The sequence below is a fragment of the Ambystoma mexicanum genome, chromosome 2p, assembly GCF_040938575.1.
Source record: "Ambystoma mexicanum isolate Mex_15411 chromosome 2p, UKY_AmexF1_1, whole genome shotgun sequence".
NCBI lineage: Eukaryota > Metazoa > Chordata > Amphibia > Caudata > Ambystomatidae > Ambystoma > Ambystoma mexicanum.
In genome coordinates this window covers 419,773,951-419,786,907 of record NC_090923.1, presented here as the reverse complement: position 1 = coordinate 419,786,907, position 12,957 = coordinate 419,773,951, and the positions used below count along the sequence as shown (strand labels likewise).

Here is a 12,957-nt window from a genome sequence, read left to right as displayed (position 1 = left end):
GTCTTTTCACGACTATCAGGCTTCAATACCACCTTCCACACACTATCACACTGCATCTTGTCCTCCTCCAGCACACCGCTCCCCAAAGCCCCCAGCTCCTCCAAACCACCTTTTTCCTGAGACTCCGACCCTGAGATGTCCTGAACCAACCCTCCTTCATTATTCCTCTGAGGAGACCTGCTGCAAAGCCGTCCCCCATTTCCCCCTTTCCCCTCCTCCACAGATGAGGATCTCACAGATGACACCTTCCCCCTCTTCTCCCTTTCCTCCACCCCTCCTTTCTTTCTAGGCTTCCCGTCCCCCTTTCCCATCCTTACCTCCTCCTCTGGACACACTTTCCCCTTGCTCCCGCCTAAGGAGACCTCTTAGCCTCCTCAAGCCCAACACCCTCCTCCCAGGCACCGCTCCGCCCTGCCTGAGTCCACCCACATAGGAAACCGGCCAACGGCAAAACGTGTTCCTTTCTCCGGCCTCCGCCGCGGTGCTCCTCTCCGCCTCCTCCTCCACCGGCGTGGAAGGACCAACCAACAACAACACACGCCAAATCCAAACACCCGCCGAAGACGGTTTTTGGTGCTCCGAGCCGACTCTCCATTCGCGACTAGTTCCCATCCGAGATTGGCGGAAGCTCAACCACCGACACTGCTCCAGCCTCCTGGGCCACCATGGAAATGGAAGAGGTACTCTGCTTGGAGCCCTGTCTTCCAGCTCCACGGCGGCCATCTTAGTTGTATTTTGCTGTGTCAAGTTAATTTATACAAAACACATTTCTGTCAGCACTTCGGGTGTCTGGATTGCAAACCCGGGGTGGTAATAGCAATAATACCTGATTGGGGGGTGGATCGGGTGATAACAGCACAAAAGGCCATCGTTAAGGCCCTAGCTGCACTCAGGACTGTAACTTGGGCCTCGGGAGGTTTCGGTATTATTGCTTAATTAGGCATTCTGTTAACAGTTTGCTAAGACAATTCTTAAAGGCCCCTCATTTTGACTAGAGTATGAATTAACAAGTAAAATAAAAACTTATATTACTTAATTTAGCAGAAGATTTAAAATCTAAAGCAAACTTTTTGGTGCTGTACAGTTGTGCAAGGTGGAGGGAACTTGGTGGCTTTTGTGTGCCGCTTTTCCTGTTTTAACCAATTGTTTTTAAGTACAACACATATCTACATTTCAATTTAAATACATTATTTCAACTTGTAAATTGTTTTCCCACAGTGCACTCAGTAATACCCGGTCAAAGTAGCGTTTTGCACGACAAGGGTCTCACTGTTTCATTCTGCTGTCATCCAAAGGGGGAACATCTAGTTCATGCGATGCCTTACCCCAGTGGGCATTTGGCACAGACTGCCATGCTTACCTTATTGAAGCTGTGAGGTTATTCTGTTTGAAATAGGAATCTTCGCCTGAGCCTCACAGGTGAATGCTGCTTCCCTGCGCGTTTTCTGCACTGCTGCCAGGCACGACATGTTGAAGCACTGTTTTTGTAAATGCAGGAAATTCCCTCGAGCCCGTTCCGGGTCAAAGTGGAGCCTTCTCACGATGCCAGCAAGGTGAAAGCCGAAGGACCCGGGCTGAGTAGGACCGGTAAGCTCCTTGCAAACCGTGCTGTTAAAAAGCGATTGTTTGGGACGAAGCACAGCTGTAGAGTGTGCTCTGAAAGGGAGCTTTGTTTCACTGCCTTTTATTTACATAAAATGGAGCGTGGAAGCGGCGGGAGCAGAGAGGGTGAAAATGGGGCCATGGAAATATTAGTGACGTCTTCGTGATCAAACTGTGGACACTTTCATTATTACTTTTCACTTCCGCTGCACAGATGCTTAAAAATGAACGGCGCGAGACAGTATTATTTTGCATCTAAATGCTTGTTGACACTTGCTTTGCATTCCTCCCACCCCTTCCAGGTGTTGAGAACGGGAAGCCCACCCATTTCACGGTCTTCACGAAAGGAGCTGGGAAGGCCCCAGTGGACGTCCAGTTCAGCGGTCCCGCAGGCGGCGACCCCGTCAAAGACTTTGAGATCATCGACAACTATGACTACTCGCACACAGTCAGATACACTCCAGTCCAGCAGGTAAATGCACGTGCACCAGTGCAAAATCAACATTCACGCGCCTTTTTTCTCCTCTCAAAATCCTCGTTCTTTGTTGTGTTGGATCACGTGGCTATTAAAGTTAGCTAGGGAGATCATCGCGCAAGTTCTATGTAGCCAGTGTCACCAGTTTTAACAAGCATTGGCAATGCCAACAGTTGGGCTTTTGTGTAGGTATGGGAGCGGTGCTTGCCAAGCACAGTTGTAGTGGTAATAACTGTTCATTGATGGCAGCAGGTTCAAAATGGTGCGAGCACCTGGGCATCTAATAGCAGAGCCCGGAAAAATCTTAAAACTTGTGTACAAGCCAAAAATGCTGGCTTTGCCATCGCTTGTTTCTAACGGGACCTCAGTCAAGGATATGCAGAGTGCTTATAAATGTACTTAAAATCTGTACTCTGAATACAACAGTTTGGTAGCATTGATAGTGTCGGTATTTGTAAAATAAAATGTGAGGTCATTTCTGGGTTGTTGAATCTGTTGACCGTCAAAGAGTTCCCGTGAGCCGGGTTTTTGACGGGGAGTCGCAGGAATGGGTGGGAATAGCCATGGGGATTATCATGGGCAGGGAATGGGAGGGCTCATAACCAAACACTATGTCCCCCCTCGTATGTAATTTCTCTGGGTCCCTCGTCATATGCCATTCCTCCCTATGTGCACTTCAAATCTGTACTCTGAATACAATAGATTGTTGACCGTCTTTTTGTTGCACACACTTTTGTGTAGCACAGGGTACATTTCTGGTGACTGCCTGCCGTTCCTGACCCGACTTAAATGTCGGGGGCAAGGTTTCACGCCATGAACTTGCCTGGATTAATCTCTACGTTTAACACTTAATTCTGAACACAGATCCCAAAACTGCTTCTGGTATTTCACGATGGGATCATGCTGCTCCCCATCAAAAGGGAGGTCAAAACGGGCGTGTTAACTTAATGCTGACCCACCCACCCCCCTCCCAAATGTTATTTGAATGCCTGCACATAAAGGTAAACGCAGTGCTTTAAGTGGGGTAAGAAATTGAGGGGGGGCCCTCGTGTGGGGGCGTGGCTTTCATTGTGGGCGTGGCCTAAAAGTGCACAAATCATAGTAAGGTGCGCAAACAAATATATAAATGCATGTGAGCATTTCGTACTACTATGGTTTGTGTACTTTTCACCCACCTTATTGAAGGCCAACAGTACCCCTTTAGAATACTCCCTCTCTCGCACGGTCGGGGGCGACCACAATTATTTATATATAAAGGAGACGGAATTAACGTTTTTAAAAAAATGCTGATCTATACATCTGGACTGGTGTGACAACCCCTACCTGTACATATAGTCTTGAAAAAATATGCCCAGTACGTGATGTTTTTCCACAATATCAAAACAATGTATTTTTATAAAGTTTTTCACAAAGGATTTAAAACTCCTAAAAATGTTTTGCATGAAAATGACCCAATACGACAAAACATGGTAGATATTAAACCAGTACAAATCACTAATTCCACACACATATAGTCATATACAATAAATACAACACAGTACAAAAAACACACACAAATGATTTTAACACTTCTTCAAAAACTGAGTACATTTTTGCACTAATTGCATGAACTTTCTTCAGGGGAAGAACTCTATTTTCTTAGTCTCCACCATGCAATCCAGGGCCACGCGAGGAGATTTCAATAGTACTCCTAAAACAAACCAATAAAGAGAAAGAAAGGGGGGGGGCTATCACTATGTATCACCACCATCCATGAATATAAGCCAGTAAAAGCTCCACACTAATATAGCTAAACAACCCAGTAGACATGCTCATTACTTTCAATGTACTGGGTGAGGCCCATAGGTTGCTATCAACCCTGCCTCACAAATACTACAAAAACTACATACCTCCTAGTAGGGTATTAGTAGTGCTGGTGTGTCAATACACATTAAAGTAGCTGAAGACTTCTATTGTCAAGTCTTTGTAATTTCCTTTATGGTTCTTGAATAACCTGGGTCCTGACCAGTGCTGCAGAAAAAACACACACACATAATCCATTTGTAGCCTGTCAACACCAAGACCACTTCAAACTCCTTGTCCCATCACAATACTACTACTGTCATCATGTTCAACACCATTTTATGCTTTTTCAATCTAAAACTGAGGATTAAGTACCATCCTCCCACATGCACCACCGTTTCTAAAACAATTGTATTATGCATTTCCAAAAATGCTATAATAGTACAAAAGGCTAAAACCTTTAACCCTCCACCACCAGTGCTGCCATAGTACCTCCTGTATAGTAGATAAATGCCCGTAGCATATCCACCATAGTTCTTTCCACGGTCAGAGCGATTTTTCTCTCTCACGTTACCAGCGCACCTTCACAAATAAGGTACCTTTAAACAATAAGGGCGAAATCAATAACCTCATGGTCACCTATATTCCAAACATTATCCCCAATGTCATACCAACTTGGTACTCACACTAACGTCTGCCATTAATTTACCTTATTTCTGGAGATGAATCCAGTAAATGTGGGCTAGAAAACACCAGCTTCACCGGCTAGAAAACACCACATCAAATTACACCGTTCTTTCTCTAATGTGAATATCGAAATTACAGTTCTGCCAACATTAGAAGCAACTAGTAAACGCCAATATGCCAGATATGCCAGATATGGTGGCGGTCCTAAAAAGAAGCATGGAAATGGAAGACAACTTCACTGTTTTTAAATACCCCCAATGCTAAGTAAAGAAAAATGACCATAGTCCCAGGGTTATTTAAAAAATATGTATTAGGGTTTCAGACATCTTCAACGCATAGGTGGAACAATGGACTTTAAGATTTCATCCGACCAGAGGGGAGGGAGGGGGGTGGGAGGAGGGAAAGGTTTAATGTTAAATGTAATTGCACCTGCTTTATTTCAGTAAAACCAATAAACACAGTTTAAAAAAAAAAAAATATATATGTATTTAGCCGGCACTGGATTTCATGTTAGAAAATCAAAAGTGTCTAATGTAATTACATTTTCACAGCATTACCCGGATGTTTTTTACAAAAACGGGGCAGGTTAAATTTGAAATTAAACGGCACTAACACGAGAAATATTTTTCAGAGTAATACATAATCATTGATTTGGACACAATGGTCCAAAAACAGAGGTCAAACTTCCTTTGACAAGGCATATGGTTTCTGCTTGATTATACAAATCAATACCTGCAAATCAACACTTTTGTTCAAAGAGGCAAAACATTTTTTCAAAAACACCAGATATTGCTTAAAAAACAGTGTTACATACCCCACAGCTTCCTCGTTATTCATGCGTGTGTTGCCAATTCCTCATTGAGGCCTCTGATATGAAATCATTTTTTGTTCAAACAATATTAGCTTGCGGTCAGTACCTGATTTATTTTTACCAACAATCTTCTTCAGGATGACCCATCTCAACTCTTCATGGGAATGTTTCATTTGAACAAAATGTTTGTCCATAGGTGCCACCAATATTTGATTTTTTATGCAACTCCGATGCTCAATCATCCGTGTACAACATTTCCTATTTGTTCTTCCTACATATTGTAGTCCACACGGACAAGTGATTAAATAAACCACATTCTCTGTGTTGCAATTAGTCATATCATTAAGTATCCACTGAGTAGTTGAATTCAACATAATCTGTTTCGTTTCTTTAGTCAAGGCACACATCACACATTTTCCACAGGGGAAATGTCCTTTCACAGGTGGGAGCCCCCACGAGGTGGTTTGTCTAGGTCTGTCGTGTGCTTAAACAATATGTCATTCCTGATCAGCATCTCTCTAATATTCTGGCTTTTCTTAAAAGCCACTAGAGGAGGAGTAGATTTGTCATTATACACTTTTCTCCATGTTTGGTTTATGATGCCTTTAATTTTATATGACAAATTCGAAAAAGTATTTACAAACACAATATGATTGTCTCTGTCATCTCTTTGCTTTTTTTCTAATAGCGCCTCTTGGTTATTATTGTAAGCTCTTTTGGAGGACGTCTTCACCAGTTTGGCTGGATAGCCTTTATTATGAAGTTTTTTAGACAGAAGTACAGCACTATCCTTGTAGTCCTGCTGCAAACTACTGTTTCTCTTAAGCCTGAGAAATTGCCCAAAGGGTAAATTAGCTTTGATGTGATTAGCATGGTGGCTAGAGAAATGTAGAAGAGCATTTTTATCAGTTTTTTTATTGTAGGGTTTCACTTTGAGATGACCACCATGATGAAAAATGGTAATATCCAGGAAGTTAATCTCTTGCACATTAATCTCCTTGGTGAATTTTAGAAACAGATTCTGTACATTCAACCATTCCACAAAGGACTCTGCCTCTGTTGCTGTGCCTTCCCATATTATGAAAATGTCATGTCATAATATGAACTGTAGCCATTTCAATAGATGTTTTCTGAAAGGATTGGTAACTGGATAGATGACCCATTTCTCAAAGTATTCTACATAAAGATTAGCAAGGTTTGGTGCCATAGCAGCACCCATGGCTGTGCCTTCAATCTGTTCAAAAAAAGCTCCTTGAAACTGAAAAAAGTTTCTGGTTAGAGCAAACTCCGCACACCAGATGATAAAAGCATTACTCACTGGGTGCCCATCTTCTCTGTCTCTTAAGATTTCCTGTACCACTTCTAGAGTGGCCCTTTGTGGAATAACTGTATACAGGATTGTATATCGAGGCTAATGCGTAAAAACTGTCCTGGAGTAAAAGGCAAGTTCTCAATTTTATTAATGGCATCTGATATGTCCCTTAGATAGCTGCTCATTTTGAGGACAAATGGTCTTAAATAGTAATCAACAAATTTTGATAAAGGTTCTAATATGGAGCTGACTCCAGATACAATGGGTCTTCCTGGAGTGTTAATAAGGCTTTTATGCACTTTGGGTGAGATGTAGAATACTGGTATCCGCCCTTGTTTTCTACTGAGGTAGTCACATTCCTGTTTACTGATCATTTCTGCCTCGTAGGCCCTCTGTACCTTGTTTTCTAGAATTTCCTTCAGAGTGGTCGATGGATCAGAAGGGCTGGGACGATAGCTCTTAATGTCGTTCAATAACCGTAGGCACTTGCCCACGTAATCATTGCGATTGAGTAGCACAATGGCCCCACCTTTATCTGCTTGCCTCACTATAACGTCTTCCACCTTGGCTAATTTAGAAATCAATGACCGTTGGGCACTGCCAAAATTGGAATGACGGGGGATGCCTCGTTGTTCTAGTTTATGAACTTCTTTAAGTACCTGTTTTTCAAACACCCGAGATTCAGATGAATAACTGTGTGCTGGTGCATTAAAGGTGGATTTATTTCTCAAACCAGTGCGATTCAGGTTCTCATAAACGCTATCATTCTGAAAGAACTCATTCAAATGAACCTTACGCATGAAACTATGAAATTCCGATCTAAAATCAAAAGGATCATGGTATTTGGTGGTGACAAAATTAAAGCCTTTGTTGAGAACTAACTCTACGTTTCTACTAAGAACACAAATAAGTTACGTACACTTGTGTGCTTACCTTACTATGGTTTGTGTACTTTTCAAGCCACCTTTTACAAACCTACATTTGTAACATGTTTCTAAAAGATGGCTTGACACATAAACAATTCAAGGCATCTTTTATAAAGCTTTGATGACGACAAAACCCAATGTGGCTTTGTCCGTCGACAAAGCTTTATAAAGGATGCCTTGAATTGTGCACGTTTCAAGCCATCTTTTATAAACATAGAAATATTTCTATGTTTATAACAGACGGCTTGAAACGTACACAGTTCAAGGCATCTTTTATAAAACTTTTCCAACGGAGAAAGGTGCCTCAGGCTCAGTGATCTCTGCTCAGAGCAGATAGATCACAGAGCCCGAGGCACCTTTCACCCTCTGCGAACCCGCAGGCTCCGTGATCTAATCTGCATATTAGATCACGAGGGTCAGTGACCTGGCGAGGGCAAACAAAGGGACAGTAACTTCCTCTGATGACCCTGATGAGGGGTCATCAGAGGAAGTTACATGACTGACAGAAGTGCCGCCAGCCTCAGCGTCGCTGTGGCTGGCACTTCTGTCAGCTTGCCCGACATAATGACAGATGCATCTCCCGTTGTGGCGGCGGCCGCGGCAGGATAATGCGTCCCACCAATGTTGTGTGGGACCGGGGGCCCCGGCTCAGCCCCACTTTCTGGAGACTGGGCCCCGGCCCACTTAAAGCACTGGGTAAACATATCAAAACGTTAAATCTTTCATTTGCAACCCATTCGACAGTAATCGACATGGACGTTGCTGTGTTTCCTGGTATGCCGCCAATCACCTTGACTTTCTAAAGGAAACTGCCTCCCAACAGGGCTGGAGGGTGCAGGAGAGCACAGTACATTGCATATTCACATGTGACCCTCTGCATCAGGCAGCTGCGCCGATCTGTCAATCTCCCGAGCCGTCTATAAGTTAAAGGGAAGGCTGGAGTGATGGCTCCTAAAGAGCTTGGATTCTGCCAGTGCCGCTCACAAACACACTCCACAGCGACCCACAGAAGCGATTGAGATAAGTACTAAATAAGTCCAAAATTGGGAAGCATTGCAGTCGTGGACTGCGAGGGGTGGGGGTTTGGGGATTGTGAGCTACAGGCATTCAACTGTACCTATGGGATCACTGCGTGCCCGTAATATCAAAGACTACGATACTGACTACTAAAACGGCGGTGTGCAGTGACCACATAGATCACACTGCCCCTCTATATATATACTTACCTTCTTTCTGCTGACCTACCTGCCGTCCAGCCTCACGTCTCTCGCCCGTCTCCCTGCAACTGAGGTTTCATGTCCCTAAAGAGAGTAGGGACTTCCGTTGCAGGGTCACTTTTTCTCTTTTTTTTAAAGAAACGTAATTCCCCCTTCCCCCACATTACATTATATGCTTGCGAGAACACCCTTGCATCCCCCAAATCCCAAAATACTGAACAAGGCGAGTCCACACCCCACACCCCTTGTTTCGGTATTTTTGAATCCAGATTTTTTAGTAACAGCCGAATGCGCTTTTACTGCGCATTCGGCTGCTAATAAAATTATGAATGCCAAAATTTGGAAAACAAAAATCCAGAGATGCTTTTACTGCAGATTCTGCATTTTCAAAATGTTAACATAATACGCATTCAACAATACGGCCTGTGCCCTACTTAAGCCAGCTGCACGTACAAGCGAGCTCAGAGCTCAAAGAGTTCCCGTGAGGCAGCTTTTTGACACGGAGTCGCAGGACTGGGTGGGCTCATAACCAAACACTATGTCCCTCCTCGTATGTAATTTCTCTGGATCACACTCGTCATATGCCATTCCTCCCTATGTGCACTTAAAATCTGTACTCTGAATACAATAGTTTGGGCTTCATAGGTGTTGCAACCGACCCCCAATACCGAAACTAAACATGGCGAGTGTTGCTTTGTTATTTTTTCCCCCCATTATCTCTCTGTATGTTCGGGGTTGGCTCCAGCCCAACAACAGTTGGTGGGCTGAAATATTGGCCCAAGGTTGGCATACCAGTCTGGGGTGTACTGGCGATAGTGAAATTTGACCAACCCTACCCCTTCGCCCTGCACATGGGTGGAGCGGGGTCCGGCCCTGCGCTATCAGTATAGGTGGTTTCGGGAGTTTGCCGATTTTGTGATTTTCAAAAATAGGAAGTTAGGACACAATATAACATACACAAGGTTATAGTGGACCCCCACTTGCATGTCAGCTACAGACCCGGCCAACCCTGTAAAGAATATTCAGGCTGTTTTTATAGCAGTTTGGATAAGCCACTAAAATGGGCAAACAACTGTGTTTGTTCCCTGACGTAATTTAATGAAACCACCCAGGAATAGTTATTATGCAAAACTTAATATTAAAATAGTTCCTGCTACTGTGCAATCTAGTGAGCGGGTTTAAGCCACTATTCATTCAAGAAGGTCAAAATTGGCTTACTGTTTAATCAAGGTATTCCACCTCAAGACCCTGTGTGCAATGCCAACGTATACTTTCTATTTTCGGCCTTTTTGTAAAGCGTGAACAGAGCACACAACCGTGCTTCAGTGCCGTACAACAAATCAACACATATATATATACTTGATCAAACCATATAAAACATTTCAAAACAATGCAGTAACTACAGGAAACCTCGTTGGGGTTAACAATGCCCCCCCCAACTTAATTAGCACTCACAACCTATTCTAGGACCAGGATCAATATATAAACCAACCCCAGTCCTAGCGTATGCGGGGGAACGTGCTGGATAGTTGGAGAAATGATTTGGTTTAAATCAACGTTAGAGAACACTTATATAATCACCTGATATAGAAACGAAACATCAAGACTCAAGACCGACCTAACTCATGAATAATTAACAATCCTGTCCATGATTGATCTGAGCCAAAGGCAGATAGCTCTCAAATGGTGGCAGATTAGTCCCCAAAATGAACTTTACAGGAACGTAACCAGCAGCCTGCTTCGTTGCTCACTTCTACCGCATGGCCTCCTCCTGGTCCGTTCAGGACGCAGCATGAAGCTCATCCTCACTAACTTTGACTCGAGCGCCTGCATCACAGATGGACCCCGATTTTACACTGGTGCGCCTTTGCCGGAGCATGATTTAAGGCCCTCCTACCCTGACACTTGCTTCATGCGACTCGTCCTGTGCGCACTTTATCAACAGAGCCCCCACCAACGCTCTTGTGTCCCGACCTGCTGTAATATGATGTGTTCATGCACTTTAACTGTGCCTCATTATGGTTTGAGGTTGTGATGGTCTGCGTCTGTTACTAGATTCGCTTACAAATCAAATGTTGTTTATGCGCACCTGTACTCCTGCAGCAGCCCCCATACCATGAGGCGCAGCTCTGCCAGTTTGTGCACCCGCACCTTGCTTGTCTCTTATGCCTACCTGTACACCTGAAGTAGTACCCCGCACCATGAGGCACTGCTCTGCCAGTTTGTGCACCTACACCTTGCTTGTCTCTTATGCCTACCTGTACACCTGAAGTAGCGCCCCATACCATGAGGCACTGCTCTGCCAGTTTGTGCACCTGCACCTTGCTTGTCTCTTATGCCTACCTGTACACCTGAAGTAGCACCCCATACCATGAGGCACTGCTCTGCCAGTTTGTGCACCTGCACCTTGCTTGTCTCTTATGCCTACCTGTACACCTGAAGTAGCACCCCATACCATGAGGCACTGCTCTGCCAGTTTGTGCACCTGCACCTTGCTTGTCTCTTATGCCTACCTGTACACCTGAAGTAGCACCCCATACCATGAGGCGTAGGTTTGTCCGATTGTGCATCTACCTTAACTTTGCTATTTATACTTGCCTGTACTCCTGCATTAGCCCCATACCATGAGGCGCGGGTCTGCCAAAGTATGCTTTCAAGTTCCATCCGCATGCTGCAACCATTATGCCTGGTCTTGCACTTTATAAACTGTCACTCTGCACTTAGTGTAACTAGTGCCTAGGTGCCTGAGCGTTTTGTGCACTACTATAAATGCAAAAACAAACTAAACAATATAATAAAAGGCTTACATCTTGGCCCAGGGGCTTTCTACACTTCTGCACCCCCAGATATAGCATGTCATAATGAATATCTACAGCCTCTCAGCAAGGAAGGCTGGCTGCCTCTGCTGCACTGCCCTGTGTGCCAAGCTGGCAGACTTAAAATTAATGTCCTGCTGAAGCAGGGCCGAGGGGGGGGTGGCAAGTGAGCAGTTTCAACACCACGGATATCAGTTCACCAGCATTCTAGGGATAGCAGAAGGGATATCACACAGCAAGTGATGACGTGCGTCCTTTGATTTGGATTACATTCCAAGAAGCACCAAAAATATTGTAACCACTACAGTAAGAGTAATGTTAACACAATTGTACTGGAGCGTACACAAGGCTACTTTACTTTCCAGCTGTATAGAAACTAAGGTGTTGCTTTACACGCTGTGGTTGCACATGCCAGGTACTTCAAAGGCCTGGGACATTGCTATCCTATGCCCCGAAATCCTCTGAGGCACAATTGCTGCCATCCCATGCCATTTTTTGCCTTACGTGCCAAGTCTAACCATCATATGCTGAATACGCCTCCAGGTATCACCTTAAACACTTTACACAGGTACCGGAATCAGATCGCAGTACAAGATATAGGGACAGCTTCTCATACATGTGTGCTGCCATCCTATCCCAAGGGCACTCTGAAATGCCCAAGTATTCCCATTGTAAATGCACTTATTTCAGATATAGACCTCATATCTAAAACACAGCCTTGCATGCCTCGGGTCAGCTGCCACCAGCTGACAAATGCACCCTCATTTATATTTCATGCCTCTTTTTGAATCACTGGTGACTTCATAAAAAAGACTGTTACTAATGCAGATTGATACTGAAAAGAAGCAAAGCAGTGCCAGTGACCCTATAGACCAGATAGCTTCATCAGCAGAACCCAAATCACCAACACAGTCCATGTGTGAAATACATAGATTACATGTGTTTTCCCTTCGTATTACTATTGTTTGAGCCATGCCACTGCACAGGGTCAGACAGGGCCATGCAATTCTCTCGGTCACCGATGTAAAAGTGACCCATAGAAGCGCATGGCATTTCATTCCTTTTGTGGCACTGTTTGAATAGTAAAACAAAGGGGTGTCTGGGAATCTCTCTACCAGCACGAACACAGCCCAATGACCTGAGACCTGAGACTCTCCCAGGTTTTATTCACCCAAGAACAGGTAATTGGGCTGTGTTCATGCTGGTAGAGAGACTCCCAGACCCCCCTTTTGTTTTGCATAAATTAACTTTGGGTCTCACCCTAAGTTACCAGGGCGATCCAGACGTGGACCCCTTGCTCACTGTTCTTAGAGAGGCACAGCTCCACCT

At 44.3% G+C, this 12,957-nt stretch overlaps 1 protein-coding gene across 4 annotated transcripts in view; it reads left to right on the top strand.

The window, feature by feature from the left end:
• FLNB (filamin B) overlaps positions 1-12,957 on the top strand; it is a 626,251-nt gene that overhangs the window by 390,121 nt on the left and 223,173 nt on the right. For all 4 annotated transcript variants that reach the window (XM_069643780.1, XM_069643779.1, XM_069643783.1 and 1 more), the window contains exons 17-18: positions 1,497-1,587; positions 1,905-2,074. In XM_069643780.1, the coding sequence (XP_069499881.1) occupies positions 1,497-1,587; positions 1,905-2,074 (261 nt within the window). The remainder of the gene's footprint in view (positions 1-1,496; positions 1,588-1,904; positions 2,075-12,957) is intronic.